Source organism: Armigeres subalbatus, chromosome 1 (genome assembly GCF_024139115.2).
Source record: "Armigeres subalbatus isolate Guangzhou_Male chromosome 1, GZ_Asu_2, whole genome shotgun sequence".
NCBI lineage: Eukaryota > Metazoa > Arthropoda > Insecta > Diptera > Culicidae > Armigeres > Armigeres subalbatus.
Window position 1 is genome coordinate 13,498,698 of NC_085139.1, and position 27,995 is coordinate 13,526,692.

Consider the following 27,995-nt stretch of genomic DNA (forward strand, 5'->3'; position numbering starts at 1 on the left):
ACGCGTTTTAAAAATCCCCAAAAGTCTTCAGAAAAAATGACATCCGTGAAAAAAAAATGAAATGAGCAGATTATAAATATTGTTTTTTGAGGGACACCCTAATCCTAGTAAGTAAAATTACTCTAAACAAGTGAGCTTAAGAGCTACATAAAAAGTTTATATAGCAAAGTTGATTGGAAAAAGCTGCTCTACAACTTTGTAGAACATTTTATGTCAATATTCCGCAAAATAAAAAAAAAATCACATTTTTATAAAATGGCCCACCTTATTTTTCGGTAACTCTATAATAAGGGCCCAAGTATCCAGAACAACTTTGTAGAACAAATGCCTAACGTACTTATGCCTAACGGGGTATACCCCAACCAAGTGTCGTTTATCCAGTTTTCCGCGAGCGGTAATGGCCGCCAGCTTGCCTGCGGGTTAGTCTCTGATTTGACATTTCTGGAGGTCAACTGCACCCACCATTCGAGCATTTTGATCAATGTGGTATATAAGAAGGCTTGAATTCACTGAATCAGCACCTTCTTATATGCAACATTGGTCAGAATGCTCGGAGCGGTGGGTGCAGCTGACCTCCAGACACGTCAAATCAGAGACTGAACCGCAAGCAAGCTGGCAGCCATTACCGCTCGCGGAAAACTGGATAGCAAGAATGTTCGACCCCTTGGGTTTTGTGGCGCCAGTTATCGTGATCGGTAAACTTTTACTGAAGAGCATCTGGCAGGAATGGGATGAAGATCTCAAGGGAGAGCTGAAGAAAAGGTGTGACAAAATCCTAAGCGCGTTGAGTGGTGTTACTATGCTTTGGATTCCTTGTCACGTGGTGGCCAGTGGGATCATTGCATTTGAGCTGCATGGATTTGGTGACGCAACATTAGAAGCTTATGGTGCCTGCATGTACATCAGGTCGATTGTACCTAGTCAAGCTGCAGTTGTGAAGTTATTGTGCGCAAAGTTCCGTTCCGTTAGTTGAAGTTTGCATGTTGTTGGTGCCTGATTGTTGTGAGCTGCCGTTATTGTTCTGAATTCGTGTGAAGTTTCTTTGGTACATTAATCGTTTTATAATTCAACTTGAGCTGGACTAGACATAAGTCAACCTCGCGGCTAATTGTGGAATCTCAATTTGAATCAGTATTCACCAAGAATTCGAGACATTAAATTCGTAGCAGTCGATCCCAGTTTATTATGGAAAATAACAGAGTGTGTAAAAAGTGTTCTCTGCGTATTGATGGACAAGTAAACTTATTTACTGTTTGTGAAGGCGATTGTGCGTGTCTTTTTCATGCCAAATGTGTGGGTATTAGTGAAGACGACTTGGGCGTTCTATCGCAAAGACAAAATATAATGTGCGATGCGTGTATGGATGGACAAGTTCCGAAGGATGAGAGACGGTATGCGGCCTGCTCCTACTGATGAGAACGTTGAGAAAACGAAAATGATCGAGGAAAAGGTGAAAGAGCTGCGAGCTAAAGTAGACAGAATATTGAATTCGCTCTCCACTATCGCACCGACGACTCCTATATACGATGCTGCATTACATTCAACGCCTATCTCATGCAATACACTTTCCAGTTGTACGAATGCTTCTACTACCAATAATGACTGCCTCCAGCCGCCACAATATTTAACAGATGGCGAAAAGTTTTCATTGTTTCTTTCGAATATTGATCCATGCGTTACTGAGTGGGATGTTCATCGAATGGTTTCTCGTGCTTTAGGTAGCTCTGAACCTGAACGCATTGAAGTTGCAAAGTTCAGTAGAAATTGGAATGGTAGGAGAACGCTAGATTTCATTTCATTCAAAGTCGTTGTTAGTAGTAAATGGAAAACTCGACGTGGCCAGTAAATATCAAGTTTAGAGAGTTTGTTCAATTGCATAACAATACTTGGCGACCCTAATTAATAAAATGCTTGTAACACTTAAATGGTTTGTGCGTCGCTGTTGAATTGTATAATTATTAGAGTAGATGATGTTTGTTATGAATAACGATGATGTGTTTAAGTATCTATTAGTATTGTTGTTTGTGAAATGAGTTTAAATGTTTGATTCAATTTGATGTTTGTTTTTATAGTTTTAAGTTTTAAAATATTCATTAAGGCTAATTGATGTCAGCGAAGACTAATTGGCTAGCGAAGAATTTTGAAGTATTTGTTCGGAACCGGGTTAGTGAGATTAAATCTACTGGACATCAATTTATGTGGAAATACGTGAGAACGCTGGAAAATCCAGCCGATGTAGTGTCGCGCGGCCAATTTGTCGACGCTCTTCAAAAGAACGATCTATGGTGGAATGGTCCGTCGTTTTTGCGCAGTGAAGATTATCAGATGGTGGTCTCGAAACCACTATCCGTGGAAGATGTTCCTGAGTTGCGGCAGACCACTGTATCTTCTACGGTGGTGTCATTGGAGAAACTGCCGATGTTCTACAAATACTAGTCATTCAGGAAGCTGCAGCGAGTTACTGCAGGAAGCTGCAGGACGATGGAATGATTCGTGTCGGTGGACGACTACGACATTCAAGTTTGCCTTATGGTGTAAAGCATCAATGGATCTTACCTAAGAACGATGGGACCGTCCAACGGTTGATTCAAACTGTACATCGAGAGAACCTGCACATAGGACCGTCAGCACTACTCACCCAGCTTCGCCGGCAATTTTGGATTCTGGGAGCCCGTTCTGCTGTACGCAAGGTGACAAGAAATTGTGTGCGGTTTTTCCGGCTGAACCCTCCGTGCGCCAGTCAATTCATGGAAGATCTTCCCGTCGCAAGGTGCAACCAGGCTTCCTCATTCATGAAGGTTGGAGTTAACTTTGCGGGTCCCATTCTCATTGAACAAAAAGGAAGATGACTCCTGTAAAGGGTTATGCGAGTGTTTTTGTTTGCATGGTCACCAAGGGCATTCATTTGAAGGTAGTATAAGACCTTTCTACAGATGCGTCCATCGCCGCCCTGTAGCGATTCGTCTCTCGTCGTGGTGTCCCTGAGCAGATATTTTCCGACAATGGGGCAAATTTCATCGGTGCTTACAACGAGCTGAATAAGCTTTATCGGCTTTTCAAGCAGCAAGCCACCGAACTCAAGATTTTTGAATTTTTGAAAACCTTTGTAGGGGTATGTGGTGGACCATCATCATCATCAATTCTGCCAACCTCGGCAAATTCAATGGAAGATGATTCCACCGAATTCCTCACACATGGGTGGGATCTGGGAGGCGTCAAGACCATCCTTAATATGAAATATCAGTAAAGCCTCCTAACGATGTCCAAGTTTTCGACTCGGCTATGCCTGATCGAGGCTCAACTCAACTCTCGGCTCTTGTACGCTCCATCTGAAGATCCATTGGAATTTGAGCCGCTAACTCCCGGGAATTTTTTAATCCATCGCCCTTTAATGCCATCCCGGAGCCAAGTTATGAAGGAATTCCGGAAAATCGTCTTTCCAGATGGCAGTATATCGAGCGCCTGCGTCGAGAATTCTGGAAGCGTTGGTCCGATGAATATCTGCTGGAGTTGCAGGTGCGACACAAGTGGAATAGGAAGAACGGTGGTAGTTATAAAAAATGATAACTTACCGCCAAAACAACGGAAGTTGAGTAAGGGCGAGGCAAACTACACTGGATCGGATGGATTGGTCCGTGTAGTGGACGTTCAAAGGAAAGCTGGTCTTCTGAAGCGTCCGATACACAAGCTGGTCCCGCTACCTATACTGGACAACGAGCGCAAAGAACCAGTGAGGGAGGATGTTCGAGCCATCCGTCACGAATGAATGCAGCTGTACGAAGGATGCATCCTTCAACGCAACCACAACGCAGCAGCACAAAATAAGCACGCAAGGAGCGCATCAAAGAAGAATACGCGAGGGTGTTTTCCACCCAAGAAGAAAGACACCATCACTGTACGCCGTGCTTTCAACTCGGTTAGACGTGTTAGATAATTAGCTTGAAGTAAATTCGATTATCTAGAAATGTAATTAGTGTAAATATATTGGTTTAAACTAAGCAAAGGATTTCTTTTATCCGGTATCCGAATTTCGTGGTTGGTTTTCTCGGAGAGTTCCGTCGGTCCGCCTATGTCGAGTTTTTAAATACACTCCACTCTCGAACAAGCACCTTAATCGCCTGTTCAGAATACGATCACTTAATAACATGATAAAAAGTATCTATCTTGAAGTCAAAATTCACCCATCGTATTTAAATTTCATAGGATATTCATAAGATTCGGATATCACACAACTTAGTATAAATTAATGATTGTTTAGTTGATTAATTAGTAAAGTTTAGTAAAAAAAATAAATACCCAATGTCCCAATCAGTTATTATCCAAGTACTTTTAGCTATTCTCTCATGTTCGGGATCTTGCCGTGAACCTTGTGGTGTCAATGTGTTAATTCAGTGTAATATGTATAAGCTAATAAATGTCTCCTTAAAGAAGCCAACATATAGCCGTATACTTAAAATACGAGAAAGACAAACAAGAAAAATCTATATTGAATGAAATTCAATACGGTCTAGTTATGTCACGCAACCACCCTAGTTCCATTTCAAACCTTGTCATCAACACGGTGCAGCTTATGAACCGCGAAGCCTTATGAAAGATCACGGTCGCCAGACCGTCGCCCTGTTTTCGTTATTCTTTGTAAAGTTGCACAGGGAAAAGGCTATGACCTCACTTTAATTTAGATAAGTTTGAGGCCAATATTGATTTAACGAAATGTCTACTACATAGTATGTATGTCCATATTACGTATAGATTAAGCAATCGTCCCGAACGTTATTTAAGCATTTGGAAAATCAGCTAGGTAATTGTTCCATGAACATCAAAAGTCTATGCCATCGATAGGTAGATTACTCATCTTCTTATTACAAGTACGGTGTGAAACACATGAGCATTATGCAGGGCGCACATTCTCATCACCGTGGTGTTTCCGCCGTGTTCAGTTCATTAAAATGCAATGAAACATTTGCACGCAATCAATTAAGTTAGAACTCTTCTCCCACGTTTCAGAGGACGCCATGCAGTCGGCGCTGATCGAACTGAAGAAACTTCTGCTCAGCGGAGCGCTCGAGAACTGGGACTCACCGGAGGTCACGAAAAATGTAATGAACGCCCTGCAGTCGTTGCTCAAAATCGCTGAAGTTCGGGGTGAGGTGGCAGGATTTGAAATCATCGATGGTGCGCAGACGAACGAGTACTACTTTCCGGTGCAATCGTTCAGCGGGGTCGGCAGAAAGTCAGTCAGTGCAGAGGACGACATTAGTTCGACGGATGAAAGCTACACCACCGCTTTTGACGACGGGTACGATGGAGATGTGGAGAACGATCAATTGCTTACAGTTGCCTCGCGGAGAAACAGTAGTATGCGATCGAGGGAGGTTGGGTCCACCAAAATTAACCAGAATATCTGCAACATAGTGATCGACATATTGGTTGAATTGTCGAAAAAGTGTGCCACAGATCCTCAGAGTTGGTGTCCCACGCTATCGCAAATGATTTTGAAGCTCAACGGAATCAAAGATCATCTTGGAGGATCACTGTACTTGATCACTGGATTCGGACCTGTGCTGGAGCGGAGTGATGTTCGACTGAAGGAGCTGCAGACATCCATATTGGAATTGATCACAGATCTTGACACACCAGAAGTATTCTCCAAATTTCTCCAGTTGTTGACTCTTGATGATCCGCCAGTTCAGCTAATCTTAACCAAATTGATGAACATCGTAGACACTACATTTAAATTGGAATGTTACACCGAAATAAGCTTTCCAGATAAGGGTGACGACGGTTCTCGGATATCCACGTGCGATGCGCTTTTATCTAAGAAGATTAACTATCTACGGGAGCATCATAAGTTTTACAACATACGGTCGCCGTTCACGTGTTCGGCTAAAATGATTCCGCTAAGCTACGTAAACTTTTCACCGTGGAATACTGAAGGATTCACCGCTTCGGTTTGGTTTCGTTTAAGCGCGACTCAACAGGATAGCAACCGTCTCGCTATCACACATTTGATCTCCGTTGGTAGCGAGAAGCAAATCATTTCCGTGTTCATCAATCGCCAACGGCAGTTTACGGTGCGGTTTAATAAACCTGATAGAATCATCACAAGTGCAAATACAAAGCGGTACCTCGCTAGTGCGATTGATGTGAGCTGTTGTGATAACTGTGCCAAAGAGCTATCCCATATGTGGAGTTATAAAAATTTTCTGCGATCGATAGAACCATCCGTACAGGCGTTTCGTATTGACACACCGGGTGCACAATGTGTTTATTGCTACAAACATCTTCCGGCAACGACTAAGAAAGTGGCGACAAGCAGTCTCTCCAATGATTATTTTTACGACCTTCATTCGGAACAGTACAGTATCAAAGAATTGCAACTCGTAGAAGATCAATGGACATCACTGGCCCTATCCGTGCAGCAAGTGGATAACTCTATATCCATTGTCCTAACGCTAGATGGAGTTCAACAACAACATTTAACCATAGTAGAACCATGCCAAATTCACATCGACACGGCGCTTCCAGTACTCGCCATTGGTCATCGAATTGGTATTGAAGATGATTGCCCTCTAAGCTACTCACTCTCCAACGTTCAATTGTTTAGGAAGTGCTTCACAGATGTGTCCACCCTGGCAAATCTGTACTCCCTTGGTCCCAATTGGATCCATCTATCCGGTTTTCTAAAGGGAGAGATTGTCCCAAACTATGGCAATCTCAACCTGTCTAAGTTATCGCTGGAAGATCTCCATCCCCGGAATCACTTTCAACTGTTGCACCGATCACACATCGGTAACTTCGCTGCCCACAAACCGGACGTTTTTGTCACGGGTAAACCTGGGTACGGAAGGGTCGCATTGGGAATGCTAAGCTTTTCGCCACGAATTGCTCCAGTGGAAAACCTCTCCTTGCAACGATCAATACAGCTATCGGGAGGCATAACAGCTATGCTTTTCGCTTTTGCACGAATCGTCGAGCTTTCCGATTCGGCAAGAATCCACGCAAATGCTTTAAACTTGCTGTTGCGAATAGCTCATGACAACAACGACTTTTACAACGAGTTTGTCCAACGGGATCTGCTGGAACTGGTAGGGATTGTCCTCAAGAATAAGAAATGCCACAAAGAAGTCTGCGTCCTTGCGGCCATATTGCAAGTAACGTTCGATCAGCCGGTTTTGGTTTACCGGGGCGACACTTACAGTGTTCTGACTAATTCGGTAGCCAGGATTCGCTACCCGGAAATTATTGTGTTCTTTTTTGAAAACTTCCAAATCTGGATCGATCATTCTGAGGAGGTTTTGAATTTGGTGTTCAAAATCATGATCACGATCACCCGTGATAAACACCCTGGTATGGAGTACAATTGCAAACGGCTGGCTGATGCTGGTCTCGTTCCAACGCTGATCGACTTCTGTCGGATGAATTTTGTCATCCCACCAAAGACCGTCAAAATATCCGAGACGGCAGCTGATTGGTTGGTGACGCTGATCAAGAACCTCTCCAGCACTCCTCCCAAAGTGAGTTTACTCAAGGAAATCATTGATCTGCTGTTGCTCATGCACAAACCTACCGACAGTTACGTCACCCACGATCGGCAAAAGTTTTACTTCAACATCAATCCTCAATTGCCAATCAGAGCTACCAAGCCTAATGAGAATAAGCTGTCCCAACGTCTGAACCTTCGTGAAAGACGTCTCAAGTATTCTCAGCTGCGAAAGGTCATTCCTCTGGCCATCGCCAACACCAACAACGCTTCCTTCGAATCGACGACCAGCTTCATCGAAATGGGCAAACTTGAAAGCAAGAGAGCCGACTCATTAGAGACTTCACCGCAAGCAACGCCGAAGTCTTCGCAAGGTAGCCCAACTGCCGAGAACTACCAGGCCAACTATGAAAAGCTGAATCATGCTCTTGCTGATGTCAACATTCGCCGGAGAAGCTTGAAGAGCGAAAAGCGTAAAGTTCGACGATTGCAAAGTCCGACCGCCAGAGTTTGCTCGACACCTAAAGAACGGACATCCCCTTCAAAGGCTGCTGCTAGGAAGGAACTCAATATGTCCACGCAATCGCTACCAACTAAATTCAGTAAGTTACTTCAGAATTTTTCAATTAAAATAGATTGTCTTAACTAATTTTCTGATTGTATTCCACAGAGTTCTTCGAGCAAAACTATTTCGGAACAGGCAACGACTTCATCCAGGAGAGTTTTCTGCGCGCGATGTGCGATTTACTGCTGATCTTGCCGGATCAGGAAGCGCGGCAGTTCTTCTCTGCGGAGAATAAAATAATCGAAACTCTGTTGATACTGGCGAACAACTCAAACATTCGAATTAGGACGAGGATCATCAGTCTGATTGCGGTCATCAGCGATCGAGTGCTGTCCAGCTACACCGAGGAGCAATTCAAGATCTTTTGGCACCACTTGGGTAACCAGATAGGATCGCACAGTGTTAACATCGATCTGCTCAATAGCTGCTTCCGATGGATCACAAAAACTGGTTCGGTACTGTCGTTAGAGTCATTGATTTTCGAGTACCATGTGAATATCGTTCAAGAGTGCGGATTGAATGTATTGATGGCCACCCTGCCACAATCGCATACCGATCCAAGGTTGTTCCAACTGATACTGCATCTAATATTGTACATCGAACTTAAAAACCAGAAAGCGACACAGTATATGGTGGACAACGGACTCGTGGGGACGTTGGTAAAAACGGCGGTCAAAATGCACGAAAAGGATGAGGCCGGTGAAGTGATCTCCAATCGTGATTGCTTTCTGAGCTTTATCACAACCTTTGCACAACGATCGCTAGCCTCTGTGAACTTTGTTATTGTAAGTATCTAGTTTAACTTTTCTACAGTGTTCGGGTCGATATGATACGAATTGCATTTCCAAATCGCCATAACTTTTTAATGCAACATGAAGGTCTGAACTGTTTTCCTATTTCGTGGAAAACTGTGTTCGTGAATGTTGATCTACTTTGTGCGATGTTAAAAATACTAACACTTGAGGTGTTTGTGTCAAAGAGACCCGGATATGACTTAGCAATATCTTAATTGTTTCTATGCCACAAATTTACATATTCATATATCCAAAACAATCGCCAACTCTTGAAGGATCGACAGTTGTCCACTTTTATATGAACGAAAATTGAACAATTACACCGCCCGTTACAACGATTTTATTACTCTAAAACTATTTCAATATTACCGAAAATGTTATTATTTATTTATTCAGAGAAAGGCCGAAGTGTCCTGTGCGGTATATAAGCCAACCACGCAGTCTACGGAGGGTTCACAAGTCATATCTTCCACCTTATCGATCCACCTTGCCCGCTGCGTACCTCGCCGTCTTGTACCCGTCGGATCGTTGTCGAGAACCATTTTCACCGGGTTACTGTCCGACATTCTGGCTACGTGCCAGGTCCACCGTAGTCTTCCGATTTTCGCAGTGTGAATGATGGATGGTTCTCCCAACAGCTGGTGCAACTCGTGGTTCATTCGCCTCCTCAAAGTACCGTCCGCCATCTGCACCCCACCATAGATGCTACTCAGGACTTTCCTTTCGAAAACTGCAAGTGCGCGTTGGTCCTCTACGACCATCGTTCATCAGGTCTCGCGTCTGTAGAAAACTACCGGTATAATAAGCGTATTGTAAATATTCAGTTTGGTACGGCGCCGAACGCTATTCGATCGGTGCATTTTGCGGAGTCCAAAAAACTTACGATTTCCTTCCATAATGCGTCCCCGAATTTCTCTGCTGGTATCGTTTTCGGCAGTCACCAGTGAGCTCAAGTTCACAAATTCTTCTACCTCCTCGATTTCGTCACCATCGATGCAAACTCGCGGTGGGTGGCTCACATTGTCCTCTCTTGAACCTCTTCCTATCATGTACTTCGTCTTCGACGTGTTGATGACTAGTCCGATCCGCTTGGCTTCCCTCTTCAGTGTGATGTGGGCTTCCTCCATCTTCTCAAAGTTACGTGCCATAATATCTATGTCGTCCGCGAAGCCAAATAGCTGGACGGACTTATTGAAATATGTACCACTCGTGTTAGTCCTGCTCTTCGTATTACCCCTTCAAAGCGATGTTGAATAGCAGACACGAAAGACCTTGCCGTAACCCTGTGCGGGTTTCGAAGGGACTCGAGAATGCTCCTGAAACTCGAACTACGCACATCACCCGATCCATCGTCGCCTTGATCAACCGTGTCAGTTTATCCGGAAATCCGTGTTCGTGCATTAGCTGCTATAGCTGGTCCCGATCGATTGTATCATATGCGGCTTTGAAGTCGACGAATAGATGATGTGTGGGCACGTTGTATTCGCGGCATTTCTGCAGTATTTGGCGAAAGGCGAACACTTGGTCTGTGGTGGAGCGTTCGCCCATAAAACCCGCCTGGTACTGCCCCACGAACTCCCTTGCATAAAATTTGGGAGAGTACCTTGTACGCGGCGTTCAGAAATGTGATTGTGCGGTAGTTGCTACAATCCAGCTTATCGCCCTTTTCGTAGATGAGACACACGACACCTTCCATCCACTCCTGCGGCAAAACTTCCTCCTCCCAAATCTTGGTAATGACCCAGTGCAGCGCTCTAGCCAGTGCCTCATTACCGTGTTTAAATAGCTCCCCTGGTAGTTGGTCAACCCCAGGGGCTTTGTTGTTTTTCAGCCGGCCAATCTCCTCCTGGATTTCCTGGAGATCCGGAGCCGGTAGAATTATGTCCTGCGCGCGTTCTCCCAGGTCCATCACCATACCGCCATCTTCGTCTGCCACATCGCCATTCAGGTGTTCTTCGTAGTACTGCCGCCACCTTTGGATCACCTCACGCTCGTTCGTAAGAAAGTTCCCGTTTATGTCCTTACACATATCAGGCTGTGGCAGGTGGCCCTTACGTGAATGGTTCAACTTCTCATAGAACTTTCGTGTGTTATTAGCGCGGTACAGTTGTTCCGTCTATTCACGGTCTCGATCTTCCTGCTGGCGCTTTTTCGTCCGGAAAATCGAGTTTTGTCTGTTCCGCGCCCGTTTATATCGTGCCTCGTTCGCCCTCGTGCGGTGTTGCAGCAATCTCGCCCATGCTGCATTCTTCTCTTCTACTAACTGCTCACATTCGCCGTCATACCAGTCGTTTCTCTGATCCGGGGGCACCGTGCCAAGTGCAGCGGTTGCGGTGCTACCAATGGCGGATCGAATATCTCTCCAGCCATCTTCAAGAGACGCTGCGCCTAGCTAGTCTACCGTCTTGTAGCCGCCCAATGTTAAGCCGCGGCGTCCGGCTTCGACGCGTGTTGTACACCGTCGAGAGTTTTGAGCGTAGGCATACTGCAACGAGGTAGTGGTCGGATTCAATATTCGCACTGCGGTAAGTGCGGACGTTCGTGATGTCGGAGAAGAATTTACCGTCGATTAGAACGTGGTCGATTTGGTTTTCCGTTTCTTGATTAGGTGATCTCTATGTGGCCTTGTGGATATTTTTGCGGGGAAAGAAGGTTCTTCGGACTACCATTCCGCGGAAGGCTGCAAAGTTTATGCATCATTGGTCATGATAATTCGATACGGTATGCAGTGCAGACTATTCGGTCCGATGACCGGTCTATACATGTCGCCGATGACGATTTTGACGTCCCGTAGTGGGAATCTATCGTATGTCTGCTCCTGCTGTGCGTAGAACGCGTCTTTCTCGTCGTCGTCGGGTCTTCCTTCGTGTGGGCAGTGCACGTTGATGATGCTAAAGTTGAAGAAACGGCCTTTTATCCTCAGCTTGCACATCCTTGCGTTGATTGGCTGCCACCCAATCACACGTTGACGCATCTTACCCAGCACTATGAAGCCGGTTCCCAGCTCATTGGTGGTGCCACAGCTTTGGTAGAAGGTAGCCGCTTGATGCCGCTTTTCCACACTTTCTGTCCTGTCCAGCAAATCTTCTGCAGCGCCACGACGTCGAAATTGCGGGGATGTAATTCATCGTAGATCATCCTGTCGCAACCTACGAAACCTAGCGATTTTCAGTTCCTTGTTCCAAGCTTCCAATCGTGATCCTTTATTCGTCGCCTAGGTCTTTGCCGATTATATCGAGTCGCATTATCTCTTACATTGTTCGTAATTATTGGTTTTCTAGGCGGCTTATTGAGCCTGCGCAAACCTCCTGTCTCGTCGAAGGACCGTCGTGTCAGGTTTGTTTAGTGTCTCATCTAACACCCGGACTTGGGCTTGTGCGCTTTGAGCGGCACACGGTCGCTTTGAAGGGGCCTACTTGCAGATACATACAGCTTTTTATAGGAATCTAACAGGGCCCACTGTCAAACCCCACCACATCCTAGGCAAGCCCCACAACTCGCAGATGTCCTGGGGAGGGATCGTCAAGCCCTTGGACATAGTCCCTGCTGCCGTGTGCAGTCTATATTTCTACAGATGTTGTAGGTTCTCCAAACCACTCTGGAGTTCAGATCCTTGGTCTGTCAGTTAAATTACGCTTGGTAAAAGAACGATTGCTACCCATCATATTTATATAGGTTCCTAAAGACCATGCGTATGATTAACAATTCAAATAGGAACTGCTCCTTGATTTCATCTCATGGCTCCGATGTTCATCCCATAAAAAAGCAATTTAAAAGAATTTGGTTTGTTTAAACTTTTGTGATTTTTTCAGCAGTGAGCACGCATGTTGACAAAATGTTACGTTGAGATATAAATAATCTGTAGAAGTGTGTTGTTAAGTAGTTAGAGACACATTATGAGATCGAAAGTTGACATTTTTCCACACCATTCCGATCACTCACCAACATAGTACTCGGAAAAGCTCTCTAAAATTGTTCGTTTCTTTACATACGATCTCTGTACTTATTCTATAGTAGGTCTCGCAATAGTCAGTCGAATACAATACGTCAAACAAAACGCATATCAACCTTGTTACCCCCAGACGAACAACAAGTGAGAAATAAATCGACTCGCTCCTCTAACACTAAACTCCGATTGGATTTCTAATCCGTCCGCAATCATCCATTTTTGTCCGAGGTATCCCCTAGGGTCAGCTACATGTACCCCAGGTTGAGAACCGTTGCTCTACAACACTTCCGATATAGTCAGGGTTGACGGTGTGTCCTACGCATTCTTTGCGGATGACGCTGCATTCCTGGCGTCGGATAAAGATCCACAAATCGTTGTCATCCACATCCAAAGGCGCAATGAACAACCTCGAAGAATTTGTTCTATGACACTAACCCGAATGTCACTACCCCGAACGCCAGTACCCCGAAAGGTCACTACCCCGAATATTCCACTACCCCGAATACCCCACTACCCAGAAAGGCCATTACCCCGAAAATCATATAAATATATTACGCAATATAATTTTAATTATTACTTTTGTATATGCTAACAATTATCCTTATACTTGAGCGGGGAATGCTCGGGATAATGCGAAAGAGCGAATGCCAGAGACCAACAAAGAGAATGAAAGCACGACCTTCACGAGAAATTTGTGAAAACGTGATGTGACTTTCAGTATAAGCATTTTTTTTCTTTTTCTTTAACACATGTCCTGTCTATGGAACGGATATTAATATCTTCAGCAACAATTATTGTCAGATTTTCTGGGTATGATACACTGCGCGGCGTTTGTAATGTTCCTAAATGGGTACTTGCACAAAACTTCACGCGGCGAATGACTGTCGAAAGGTACGGCCGCGCCAAACGATACACCGCAATGCCATTCACCCATAAGAATCAAGTAAACGGGATGCAGAAAGCGCGGCGGTACCTTTCCTGAAGGGTACGCCGCGTGCAATTTTGAGAAAATCAGGCGATAATGTTAATGCGTTAAGTACAATACACGCACTAACCCGGGACAAGGCGAGAGAGTAAATTACTTTTTTCCTTCAAATTATGCACTTACCCGGAATATGATGGGAGAGTAAATGTTACCTTCTTGTAAAGCGTGCTTGCCCAGAATAATGCGAGGGAGTGAATGCCTCCTTCTTTTGAAGCACGCATCTGTCCGGAAAAGGGAGGGAGAATGAATGACACCTTCTTTTAAAGCACGCTCTTGCCTGGAATAATGCGAAAGAATGAATTTCTCCTTCTTTTAAAGCACGCATCTGCCCGGAATAAGATGGGAGAGTAAATGACACCCTTTGAAACACGTGCTTGCCCAGAATAAAGAGGCCTGCACATAGGATACGTTTGCGTTGCGTTTGGCACATTTCATATGGGAAAACTGTCAAACTTTAAAACACGCATTTACCCGAACTAATGCGAAAGAGTAAATGACACCTTCTTTGAAACCATCCGCTTCTCCGGAATAATGCTTCCTTCTTTAAAACCAAATGACACCTTTTAAAGCACGCGCTTGCCCGGAATAAGGTGGAAGAGTAAATACCGTTCTTTTGATTACAGGGGCTACTTTGGATTTTAAATTTTCTAAAAAAATTAAACAAAATAAATACAAAATTTGAAACAGAAAGCTGCCATCCAACTATCAACAATACACCTGAATGGTGATAATGGAAATTTGATAGTAATTTACGTTATAATTCTTGTTTCATAATGTCCAAAGTAGCCCCCGATTTGTCAAAAGAAGCCCCGCACGACGGTAACTTCTTTAAAAGAAGTTATGCGGCGGGATGCGGCGAAAAAGTAAATGTTTCCTTCTTTTAAACAACGCGGTAGACCGGAACAAGACAGGTGAGTAAATGACTCATACTGATTATTCTGAATATGTTATTTTTGACTGATTAGTTTCTATTTTCAACTTCATTATTGAAACGCAATCTAATAAAGTAATAAAGTGAGCAAGAAAATGAGTACATGTTTTTTTTTTAAATTTTTTGACAAATTCGGGGTAATGGTCCTTCGGGGTTATTAAAAAAACACATTAATTTAAAAAATCCTTCGGGGTAATGATAATGGGTACTGGCGTTCGGGTTAGTGATATTCGGGGCAGTGTCATAGAATCAACTCGATACTTCCCCCGGGAATCGATAACGATCAATGGCCAACCAACTACGTGGGACGAAAAGGGCAAGTCTCTAGGAGTGGTGTTTGACAAAAAGCTCAAGTTTGACACCCATGTTACCTCTATCGATGAAAAAATGGATCGCTCTTTGAAAGCCCTCTGTTGAATCGCCGGTCATACTGACCTATACTGACCTATGCATCGGCGGTTTTGGGCAACTTCGCAAAATCTCACCGCAAACGATTACAGGTGAAAAAGGACAAGCTGCTCAAGATGGAACTCAACCTGAACCCCTGGTATCATACCGACGATCTTCACAAGTTGGCCGGTGTCAACACTAGCGACGTAAGCATCGAACGGACTACGAGATCCTTTATAGCTTTCTGTAAAACTTTAGCAAATCTGCTCATCGAAGCACTCATTATTGTGATATTAGTTTTAGGACAATCTGAGACCTAGGGTTTGTTTGCACTCTTTTCCCTAACAAAGCTGACACTACCACTGCGAGATCAGTACGTGAGGCTCAAACATGAATACCAGCGTGTCAGTCGTCAGAACTTTTTACGTTACCAGTACAAAATTGAGCGTAAGTTTAAGCAGCGGCCGAAATCTTTTTGGAGTTACATCAACAAACAGCGCAAATAATCTGGTCTGCCATCTTCAATGCAGTACAACGGTGAAACAGCGTCTACCCCATAGGAGCTTATTATAATTTAAAGAACTGTTCGGTAGGAGGAAATAAAATAAACTACTGATTGCTTTGACGTCTCCAAATCAACTAACTCATCTCATTTTTATTCTCGTCGTTCTAGCTTCTACACATACGTATGGTATTATATTTCTACCGTTTAACGGGTTTCGCCCGATAATCGACTGCCCACACACTAAATCTATATACTTCAGCTCTTCCCATTTAGAAAGATTCTTATAACTGTATTTTAGTAAAATTCAAAATTATTTTTTAATTCAAGGGTACATTATTAAAATTATAATTAATTCGAACGTGATCAATTTCACATTATTTTTAACTTGAGTATACAAAATTATCATCTATCTTTCTCGTCCTTTTCAACCTTTTCGATCGCCTGATCGGTGAGCCTACAGGCATTTCATTACCCTCCACAGCGTATTTACGCTTCTTTCCTCTTTTCAATTCTGCTTCCGTAAATCCATGAAATTCGTCACAACTGGGACTTCTCGCTTGCTGCGGCTGTTGCCTGCTCCATTGTATTATTGGACCGTCGAAAGGGTTTCGTTGCTTACTCAAACGTAGTTGATTTCGATGGGCCATGGTTAACGCGTTTCCAATTAGAATCTGAAATAAGTTAAGAGAGCGCCTTTTAATAAAGCTTGCTTTAAGCCATTTAGCCGTATGGTGTGGGTTATGGTTTTTATACCATAACTCATCTCCTTCTGTCAGATTCTCAAAAGGATCTAATACATTTCTAGTAATGTACCTGTCACCTTTTACCAGAATTTCATCATGCATGGGAAATGGTTGTTGTTGCATATCATTTTGTTTGCCCTGAATAACATCGGAGCATAAAAAGTTTTTGTACTGCATTTTAGGGTTTATTAAATCTAAGATTATCTTTGGTTTATATTTAAAGATCATTTGTGTAGGGCAATTACCCTCCATCGTCAAACTATTGTTCCTATAGTTAATTAGGAATAAGTGTAGTTGGTCTTCCAAATCCAAGTGTGAAAAATCAGGATCTAATAAGAAATTTTTAGTACGTCTTTGACCGTTCGCACCAACCTCTCTGCTTGCCCATTGCTGGTAGGGTTATATGGTGGGCTCTTGAGGACATTTATTCCTTGCCGTTTTAAAAACATTTGAAATGCAAAAGAATTGAAGGAGGGCCGCCATCGGAAACTAGCACGTCTGGTAAACCAAATCTGGAGAAGAAGCCCACAAGTTTCTTTAACACCTTCTTACAATCTGTACCATTTTCATCCAATCCACTTCTATCCATTTGGAATAGCTATCAACTGTCAATAAGAAGGTGTGATGAGCAAAATGAAAAAAATCAATATGAATTCTACTGAAGGGACGTGTTGTTGGTATCCATTTAGATTCAGTTTTAACCTTTGGAACTATAGCCATACTATTGCACGTATCACAGCAAGTAACAAATCTTTCAATGTCCGCATTGATACCAAACCAATAAACGCTGGTTCTGGCTAACCGTTTCATTTTAACGATACCCGAGTGATTAGCGTGCAAAAGTTTTAAAATCTGTTTTCTCATCGTCTGTGGTACAACTACTCTGTTTTGATATAGAAGACATTTATCTACTAATTCTAAATCTTGTTGATTAGCGAATACATTGATATATCTTTTATCTACTTTTGTTGGCCATCCTTTTTGCATGAAGAAAATGACTGATTGTAAAAATTCATCCCTTGAAGTTTCTTCAGCAATCATGTTAAAATCCATAGGACATTCGTCACTAAAATTAATGCTACCGATTAATTCCTTATCAAACTCATCTGGGACTGAAACATTTAACGGGAAGCGGGAACAAAGTCAGCATTCCCCATTCGTTCCGATGGCCTATAACTTATTTCAAATTCGTATATTGACATTTCAAGCACAAATCTCTGTAATCGAGTAGCATAAATAGAGTTCTTTCCCTCTTTTCCAAATATTCCTACCAATGGCTTATGATCTGTGTAGATGAAAATTTTTTGCCAAATAGAAATTTGTGAAATTTTTCACCGTGCATACTAAAGCCAATGCTTCCAAATGAAGAATTGGGTAATTCTTCTGGGCAGCGTTTAAGGAAAATGATGCGAAATATATAGGTTTTTCTTCTTCTTCTATAATATGAGCCATCACTCCTCCAAGGCCATAGCCCGAAGCATCAGAGACAATAACAATAGGCTTATTCGGGTCATAAAATTCCAAAATTAGTATTTATCAACGATTTTTTACTTTCTTCAAATGCCGTATTGCATCTTTCGTCCCAAATAAATTTACTGCCAGTTTTGAGCAAATTATACAAATAATATAGTTTAGATGACAGTCGGGGTATAAATTTATGGTAATAATTAATTAAACCCAGAAATGATTTGAGTTCCGTAGTATTTTTAGGTGCTTTGGCTTCCTCTATAGTAGTAATTTTGTCTGGACATGGTTTTAATCCATGTTCGCTTATAACGTGTCCTAAATGTATTCAATTATTTACAAAAAACTTACATTTGTCCCAATTGACTTTAATATTAGCCTTTGCCAATCTGTCAAGTACCACCATTAGCTTTGCTTTACAATCATCAAGATCCTTTCCTGCGATTAAAACATCGTCCAAATACACCGAAACATTTTCTATTCCATTTAGAACCTGATCCATGACTTGTTGGAAAATTGCCGCACTTGAAGACGCGCCTTGCGGCAATCTATTATAGATATAGAGTCCTTTAATGGTATTAATCACCATAAATTGCCTAGACTTGTCAGATAATAACAACTGTGTGTATGCTCCTTCGAGGTCCAAGGAGCAAAATACTTTGCAATTAGCCAAACCCGCAAAAACATCTTGTGCTGTTGGTAATGGGTAACTATTCGGGATAATGCATTTATTCACCGAAACTTTACAATCGATGACTAATCTAATTTCGTTATTTTTTTTCATCACTACAATAACTGGCGATGCCCATTCACTCGTCTTGATCGGGGTTATGACCTTTTCCCTCTCCAATTTGTCTAAATAAGCCAGAACTTTATCCTTCAACCGGTACGGGACGTTATACGCTTTTTTAAAGATCGGATCTTGACATTTTATTACTAAATCGGCTTCAAAACCTTTGATTGGAGAAGAGAAATTTTTCACAAAAACGCTTTTATATTTATGTCTAAGTTGTTCAATTATTTCTTCTTGTGTAGTTAACGTAGTGCTCGTTATATTATTGATGAAAAATTGTCGCCATTTCGGGAAAAAGCATCCAACCATGGTCTTCCAAAAGTGGAATGAAATAGTTGTCACAATTAAGTACTAACAGTTTCATTTTCTTGGAAATTCCCTTTAAACACACCGTAACGTCTACTTCTCCTTCAGTAACAAGTTGTGAACCATTCACAACAATCAACTGTTTTTGCTTTTGATAGCTTATTCTGGAAATAGTCATAATATTGGTTTTTGCCCATCACGGTCACAGACGATCCACAATCTACCTCCATATTGAACGGCACATTATTAATCTTTACATTTAATAAACAAGGATCGCTAATTCTTCCAATAGAAGCCACATGCATACATTCAATCAAAAAATTCTCACCCTCTACTTCACTCTCGCTGTCCGACTCAGTGCGCATTCTGTTGACCAATTCACTCAAATATAGTTCCGGATTGTCGCCTGATTCATTTGAATTCATCTTGTTTACCGCATCCCTCTTCATGTTTTTCAATTTAAAGCATTTGCGCTATGACCCTTTACTTTGCAGAAATCACACACCATTTGAGAATAATCAGGACTTTTCCATCGTCGAGGACCTTCGTCATTCATCTGCATTCCATCGTTCCATCGCCTATTGTCCGATTGCCTGCTTTGTCCATTGTTTGTGCGCCATTGCCTGTTGCGCCATTGATCCTTTTTATACGGTGAATAACCTAATCTGCTTTTAACTGAGCCACGTTCAACCCGGCCTTCATTTTGTAGCGATCTCGATGCTAATTCCATAGTAGCTGCTAGTCTTTGCAATCTTGTTCCAGATCCCCGTTAGCTTTAAGTGCAGCTATTTGATCGAGCCCACTATTAAAATCCATATTTATGGCATTATTTCTTGCAATCTCCCAGGTAGCTATTAATTTCTCAGCACTCTCCAAGCTAAGTTTCTCTTCATTGAGAAGTCTCTGCTGGAGTGCCTTGTCACGAATCCCAGCGACTATACGATCTCTAACGGCCATTTCTTTAAAGTTCTCGAAGTTGCAAAATTCAGCCTGAAGTTTGACTGATAATACAAAATCCTCCAATGACTCATCTGGCTGTTGCATTCTAACATTGAATTTTAGGCGCTGTACCAAATCTGATTCCGTCTTATCTAGTCTAGCTTTCAATTTGGAAACCATTTCAGTGTAGTCAATTTGTGCTAAATCCGTGTTAGGCTTGAGTTCTCGGAAGATCACCGGACCACTTAAAGTAATGAAATGATCCCTTTTGGCGTCATCGGGAACCTTATTCATGTTAAAAAAAAATCTGAGTCTGTCCACCCAATCACTGAATGAACAACCCTTCCGAAAAGGTTCCAGTGTGGTTGTAATATTGGACTGAGCCATTGGTATTATAAATAAGTCAATATGCAACAGCAGGAATTAGCTAATAGGCAATAATTTCAGATACAGCTTCCCAAAAGTTAAAAAAGATCAAACTCACCGGAACTCGTCGTCAGCATTTACCGACCCAGGGATTAGAGGGATTTCCTACTCGCGGCAATGCCAGTCAGCAACCTCGCGAGCCGTCAATTGACGAAATAAATGGCAGGCTGGATGTGGAATTACCGGCAATGTCTCACTTTCTTGCTGTTTTATACTTCACCAGTTGTTAGAAGCTAAGGTTCTAAAGATTCTCTCACTGATGGATCACTCGTTAGATAATCTGTCCAGAATAGGGAAATCTTCCAGAATTAGTAACGTGTCCAGCTATGTCCCTAGCATAAGTGTTCCAGATTCTTCCTTCAGCAAGATTCTTCCTCTGCATCAGCCAAACGCAAAGTCCGCCGAAATATGTCTATGGTAGCACAGTAACTTGACCTTGACACTTTTTATCACTCGTCGCCACTATTATAATTTAAAGAACTGTTCGGTAGGAGATAATAAAATAAACACCCGATTTCTTTAAAGTCTCCAACTCAACTAACTCATCTAATTTTTATTCTCGTCGTTCTAGCTTTTACACATACGTATGGTATTATATTTCTACCGTTTAACGGGTTTCGCCCGATAATCGACTGAGCTTTCGCCCACACACTAAATCTATATACTTCAGAGCTCTGTGGGCTATTCGCTGAAAAATTTGCCAGTGTCTTCAGCGATGAGCGTATTAGTGCTGACCAAGTTAGACTCGCAGCTAGCAACGTTCCATTAAGCAGCCAAACATTAGGCGTGTTAGATGTCGACGTTGACGCTATATCTAGGGCCGCAACAAAACTCAAGTCGTCCTATAATCCAGGACCAGACGGTATTCCGTCTGCTTTCCTAAAAAAAAAACAAATTTCTTGTTTGCTTGACCCTCTTCATCGTATTTTTCATTTGTCACTGTCTAGTGGAATATTTCCATCTTGCAGAAAAATCGCATCTAGTCATCGAAAGCGACTATCGACTATCGTACGCTGACGATTTGAAAATGTTTCTCCAAATTAGTTCAACTACTGACTGTCTTAATTTACAACGGCAGGTCACTCATTTTGCCAGCTGGTGTTCTCTAAACCGTATGGTCGTGAACCCAGCCAAGTGCTCCGTCATAACGTTCACTCGAAAGAAACAACCGATAATGTTCGACTACAACCTACTTGACACGACACTCTAACGCACGAATCACATCAAGGACCTTGGTGTAGTCCCGGACTCAGAGCTAACATTAAAGCAGCACATCTCGTACGCTGTCGATAAAGCTTCTAGGACATTGGGACTATTATTTAGGATTGCCAAGAATTTTTCCGACATTTATTGCTTGAAAGCCATCTACTGTTCTCTTGTGCGTTCTACTCTAGAGTACTGCTTTGCAGTTTAGAGCCCAGCGTACAACAATGGCGCCGAATGGATTGAATCGGTCCAACGTCGCTTCCTGCGATTGGCACTTCGGAAGTTGCCATGTTTTTCCTACCGAGCTATGAGAGCCGATATCAGTTGATCGATCTGGAACTTCTTCGTGCTAGGAGAGATATTACCCGGGCGATGACGATCGCCGATATACTACAGGGACGAATCGACTGCGAAGGTATTCTGGAGCAGATAGATTTGAATGTTCGACCAAGGACACTCCGCAATAGCGGAATGCTTAGACCACCACTGCAAAGGACGAATTACGGACTACATGGGGCAATCGGTGGCTTGCAATGCGTATTCAACAGAGTTGCAACATTGTTTGACTTCCATTTATCGCGTAATATGCTACGTCCGAGGGTTTTTGACTTTTTATTAACATACCTAGATAGCAATTTTACTACTGTGACTTTTTTTAATTGATTGTGATTTCTAAATGTACTTTATATTTTAAGACCTTCATTGGGGCCACACAGAGCCTGTTGATGTTGTAAACAAATAAACAAATTTGATTGTAGCTAGTGAAATCCTGTTTTATGCTACTTCTGTCCAGTGTTGGTAGAATCATGCTCAAATCTCATTCAATACCCAATAGGAACGAATTTAACGAAGACGATGACGCAATGATGCAAATCGCGAGTCGAATCATGGATGATTCTCTGGGGCATGAGTCGGGGGAGGTTTGCCTCGCGCTTGAATTGAATCGTGGACGAGATTTGAGAATTTGAGTTCTTACCAATACTGCTTATGTCTCTTGTTATAAAATATAATTGCTCTCAGATAACCCAAATATCTGAACTGTTACTTAATAAATGTAATGTGAAAATACTGTAATACTACCATTGAATTAAAGAGATTATAAAACCATTAATGATTAATATATTTCCCCTTTTGCAGCCTTTTTGGGACTTGATCAACGGACTTATCCTGGCAGAGAGGCACAAAAATCCAAAAGTGACACTAGGAGTTAGGGACATCCAAGCCCTGTTCTATCGCAATCTGTTGCAGCTCTTCATTTATAGACCGACAGACTCGATCATTGGGCATAAGAACAATTGTAGGTTTCAAAAATGTTCATAAAGTTTATTTGGCAAAACTAATAGACGAATGTTCCGTTTCAGCTTTCACTGTGGACCTTCCCGGCTGTACGATCGCGAAGGCGGAAATCAAGGCTCGCTACAATCAGATCCACGACAAGGCAGTGCAGTTCATCACGAACTGCGACGCCGATCATCAGGTCTCCGAATCGGAAATTCTTCTGATCAAGAGCTTGATGAATCGTACCTTGAACGGGAACCCGCGCGGTGGCAACATCATCCTTTGGTGTCTTATGCCGAAACGACCAATCAGCCTGAAGCTCTACACGATCCGACAGCTAGGGCAATATATTGACGGTGGGAATTATCTCTCGCTGATCTGCGACGTTCGTATGTTGAAAGTATTCAGTCACAGTATTTTGCTGCTGAACCAAAAGGATTTGAGCGTTGAAGATTGGGCGGTTGTGAATAGCTTCTATAAGTCAATCGAAGGCCCAAACAATATTACCTGGTCATTGACGCAAACTCTGGAAGAGTTTGATTATCTACGGACGATTAACATCAACGATCAAGAACAGACGATTCTGAAGTCGATCAACAAGCAGGAAAAGTTAATTCACACTTGCACGATCGCTGCTATGGAGATCACGAGAAATATCGTAGAGAAGCAAAACAAGTTGCGCAAAGAGCTCATCATTCAGCTTAAGAAGGACAACGACTTTAAATTCTTCAACCAGTGGAGACAAATCATCGAGCAGATGACCCACGAAGATGCCCCGTGGTATAATGAAAAATTGTACCCTGCTTCATGGGAGCTAGACGACACGTACGGTCCCAGTCTGACACTGACTCGTATGAAGCGATGTCGGCAGACCGTTGCGGAACGGTTTTTGCAGAAGGACTTCAGAACAGCTGAAGATCAACCCTCGAAGCCGTTATTAGAATACCTAATACCGCATAACCGGAGTCAGGAGTTTTCGATGGAGAACCAAGTGCTGTACACATGGACTGTACGTCAAATTTCCCCCAAAGACGAACGCGATAGCGAATGCATACTGACGAGTACGGAGCTGGTGTTGAGTCTGAGTACGGGCGACATCTCGATCTACGATCTGTATGACATCACAAAAATATGGAAAAAGCGCTACCAACATCAGGAAACGGCTGTGGAGATTTTCCTCAGGAGTGACAGATCGCTTTTCCTGGTGTTCGATAGGTCGCTGGAACGGGAACAATTTGTAGGATTCTTCCATGACCTTGTTCAACGTGAAGGTCGACAAGAGCTGGACGCCCATACGCAAGCTTGGAGGGAAGGTTCCCTGAGCAATTGGGAATATTTGATGCATTTGAATCAAATATCGGGCAGAAGCTATCATGACTTGATGCAGTATCCGGTACTACCCTGGATATTGGCTGACTACGAAAGTCAAACTCTTGATCTTCAGTTAGAGAAAGTATTCCGAAACTTGGAGAAACCGATCGCCGTGCAGTATAAGGACTTGGAGAAGCATTACATCAACAACTACAATTATTTGAAGCAATCCGAAAACGACTCTCTCAGTAGACAGCGGATCCAACCTTACCACTACAGCTCCCATTACTCCAACTCTGGAACGGTGCTGCATTTCTTGGTTCGAATGCTCCCGTTCACGTCACTGTTTCTGCAATACCAAGACAACAGCTTTGACATCCCGGATCGAACGTTCCACTCACTGGCCACCACCTGGAAGCTGGCGAGTAGAGACTCTCCCACCGACGTGAAAGAACTGATACCGGAGTTCTATTGCTGTCCGGAGTTCATGGAAAACTGCGAAGGCTTCGACTTTGGGCTTCGCCAATCCGGAGAACCAGTCAATCATGTGGAACTACCGCCTTGGTGTCACCAATCGACACGTCTTTTCATTCTGATCCATCGTCAGGCCCTGGAGAGCGATCACGTGCGGAAGCGGATTTCCAGCTGGATTGATCTGATATTCGGCTACAAGCAAACCGGTTCCGCTGCCGTTGAAGCAATCAACGTGTTCCATCCAGCGACTTATGCGAATTTCAACGCTACGGATATCGACGACCCGGTGGAAAAACTCGCATTGGAAACAATGGTCAAGACTTACGGTCAAATGCCACGGCAGCTGTTCGATAGTCCTCATCCACAGTCGAATCACGCTCCCCTGTGGGCTAATCCTCCCGAGGTAGTTGACACTGTTAGTGGCTTAAAGTGGGGACTGTACTGCGGTTCACCTGTTCTTCCCAGTCCCAAGATCGTGGACATCCGAGGAACAGTCAATAGCCCAAGTTCCTTGACGCAGATCGAGGGAAACAAGGTGGTTGCGCTACCGTTGCGAATGAACATTTTCCGAGGGCAACACACCAAAGCTCAATATCTAATGGATTGGGGTCACCTGGACGACGTGGTACGCTTCAGGTCGGTGCAGGATAGCGATACTCGTTCGAGTGAGCTGGTCTACAATACCAATATGGATCCCATAACAGCGTGTGGAAGTGACCCGAATTGTCCAGACATCTGGTTTGGACATCAATCGGGAAGGATCGCTGTGTTTCAACAGCGACAGGCCAAGAAAATGTCTTTCTTCAATTCCAACATACAGCCGTCGGTGACGCGAAAACGATCTAGTTCGTTCCGGAAATGGATCGATCGGAAAAGTGCTACCCTTCGGAGAAGATTGGAAGGAGATGACGATGGAGAGGAGGGCACCGGAAGTGTACCAATCAAGTGGAATTTCCCAATTATTCTGATTAAACATCGAGCGGAGATTACGGCGATTTCGATTAGTATTGAATTTAAGATTGTTGTCAGCGTCAGCATGGATGGGACGGCAGCGATATGGGACTACAACACGTTGAGCTATGTTCGAGAAATTCCGAAACCGGTTAACGGAATTAATTCAAAGATCAGCTTGGTGGCGATCAGTCCGACCATGGGAGACATCGTGACGATATACTCGAGCACACGTGCGTCGTCGGTGTCGGGTCGTTCGAACGATACCTCCACACTGGTGGACGATGAAAGCTTCGAAGTAACGGAGAACTACAACATGGACTACGTGAACGTGGCGATGGCGTCCAGTCGCGATCAGCTGAGGCTGCACACGATCAATGCCAAGTACGTGGAGCATGTTTTTATGGAGAGTCCAGTTATGGCCGTTTGCTACTCTTCGGTGAAGGAGGGTTGCGGGGTTAATTGTATAGCCGTCGGTATGGAAAACGGTGTGATAAGACTGTATAGCAGCTGGAATTTGGCGATGGTTCGTGAAATTGCTTCAAATATGGGAGACCTTTTTGGAATCACGAGGTTTGTATCCTAAAATACTGTTAACTAAATTTTACAAATGTTTTCCCTATTCTTGATAATCGGCGCAATGCGGAACAATAATAGGGATGAACATTGTGAAATAATTCACACTCGGTTTAATTAAAGATTACTAATGCTTGATTTAATTGCAGCCTAATCTACTCGAAAAACCAGCACCTGATCGTTCTACTATCAAGCAATATGATTCAAACGTGGAAATCCGAAGGTCTTCCCGGGATATCACCTCAAATCACGGAATTACCGATTCGACGATCAATTGGTTAAGATTCGAGCTGCTAGAAAAAAAAAACAAATGTACTTCATAGGAAAGAAACATAATCAAGAGCTTTATCAAATCTGTTATCATATATTTGTTAGTTTGAAAGAAAAGAGTGATAATATATATTTTGTATTCTAAGACTAGTGACTTTATTCTATTCTATCGTTTGAGAAATTTCAAATCTTCATAACGAACACCATGCTGCAATAGCACCTCTATTAAATCATTAGCTCTCAGAACAGTTCCGGAAACAAGGTGGGGAAACTTCTGCGCCTTCCCTTCGTGATAGTTGAACGCTATCCGCTTGCTGATGAAATCGGCATAGTAGCAAATGTTACCAACTTTCACGAAACCTTCGCTCCGTGGGCTGTAGAGCTCCACATCTACTCGCATTGCTTCCGATGCTTCCAACTGGTGTGCCGGCACCTGCACCATTCTGTATCTCAACTCCAGCTGATCATAGAACCTTTTATACAGCTCGATTGTTTCATCAAATATTTGAACTGCCTCTAGGCTTTCCCGAGCCGCACCCAACATCTGCACGGCACTGGTTTGCGTCTTGTTGTAAAAATACTGTTTACCAATGGCCACCAATCTCAACGGTAGTGCCGAGGGGAACACAGAGAGTTTTGTCAGGTACCCCAGAAAGCTTAACATGGATCCTCCACCGCACAAATGCAACAAGTTTAGTTTGTGATCTAGCCCCACTTCTTCGTTGATCTGGTAGATAGAGTGTGGATCCTCACGTGCTGCCTCAACCAGAACGCTACGGACGAAATCCGGATTAGAAAATAACACATATCCAGCATCTTGAAGTACACCGGCGCAGTTCATAGGAATGAACAGGTCCATCAAAGCGGCATCCTCAGTCATGTAAAAGCACGTCGAATCATACTTCTCCAGCCACTTTTCTCCAATCGGACTAGCTTCCTTCGACGAGCCCTGCTCGTATAACACCACTTCCTGTCCGTCCGGTGTCCTTTCGTGCAGCTCATTCGGAATGGACAGGAATGTTCCGGCAACAAACTTATCTGCCACGGCATACCCACTTTCTTTCAGCGTTTTCAAATCATCTTTGGCAAGTGTGGCCTGCATCTTAAGCTGTTTAATCTCGTCCTCATTCTTTGACTTATTAATTTCATCTCTCAACTGAACTCTCCTGACTTCAATCTCTCGCTTGCGTAACTCGATCGATCGGTACAGATCCCACTGTTGCTTCAGTGCCTCGAAATCCAACTGGTACCGGCGAAGTTTCAGGTTGTGCTGCAACTTTTCAAGATCCGAGAGTTTCGCCTGGAAATCCAGATAGGGAACTAGTGGGGCGTACTGTTCTTTCGCCTTATCACCTGTGATGTACAGGGCAGAGGAGAGCGATCTCCGGGATAGATAACTGAATAATTTTCTTGTTCTGAGCATAGTGGGTGGAATTGAGTACGGAATTCAGCTCAGTTGATGCTCATAACATCGGAATATCGTAGCGTAGGCACAAACTCCGAGAATAAGATTGTTAACTACACGCACGAGACGCAGTAAAGATTATCGAATGAACTGCACGAAACAAACCAAATCAAGCTGATAACATCCTGATAACATCGATACGCACTGACATTTTCGATTTGTTTACGAAAATGATAAAGAACAAAACCGATGGC

General features: G+C 43.1%; 2 protein-coding genes across 3 annotated transcripts in view; one reads left to right on the forward strand and one right to left on the reverse strand.

Moving 5' to 3' along the window:
• LOC134221898 (lysosomal-trafficking regulator) overlaps positions 1 to 26,487 on the forward strand; it is a 60,174-nt gene extending 33,687 nt beyond the window's left edge. For both annotated transcript variants that reach the window (XM_062701067.1, XM_062701073.1), the window contains exons 6-10: positions 5,005 to 8,082; positions 8,151 to 8,830; positions 22,614 to 22,773; positions 22,838 to 26,063; positions 26,216 to 26,487. In XM_062701067.1, coding sequence (XP_062557051.1) covers positions 5,005 to 8,082; positions 8,151 to 8,830; positions 22,614 to 22,773; positions 22,838 to 26,063; positions 26,216 to 26,348 — 7,277 coding nt within the window. In that variant the 3' untranslated portion in view covers positions 26,349 to 26,487. The remainder of the gene's footprint in view (positions 1 to 5,004; positions 8,083 to 8,150; positions 8,831 to 22,613; positions 22,774 to 22,837; positions 26,064 to 26,215) is intronic.
• On the reverse strand, positions 26,408 to 27,958 carry LOC134221955 (serine--tRNA synthetase-like protein Slimp). The gene has a single exon (XM_062701121.1). The coding sequence runs from the start codon at positions 27,757 to 27,759 to the stop codon at positions 26,503 to 26,505; it is 1,257 nt and encodes a 418-aa protein (XP_062557105.1). The 5' UTR covers positions 27,760 to 27,958; the 3' UTR covers positions 26,408 to 26,502.
• Positions 27,959 to 27,995: the final 37 nt, after the last annotated feature.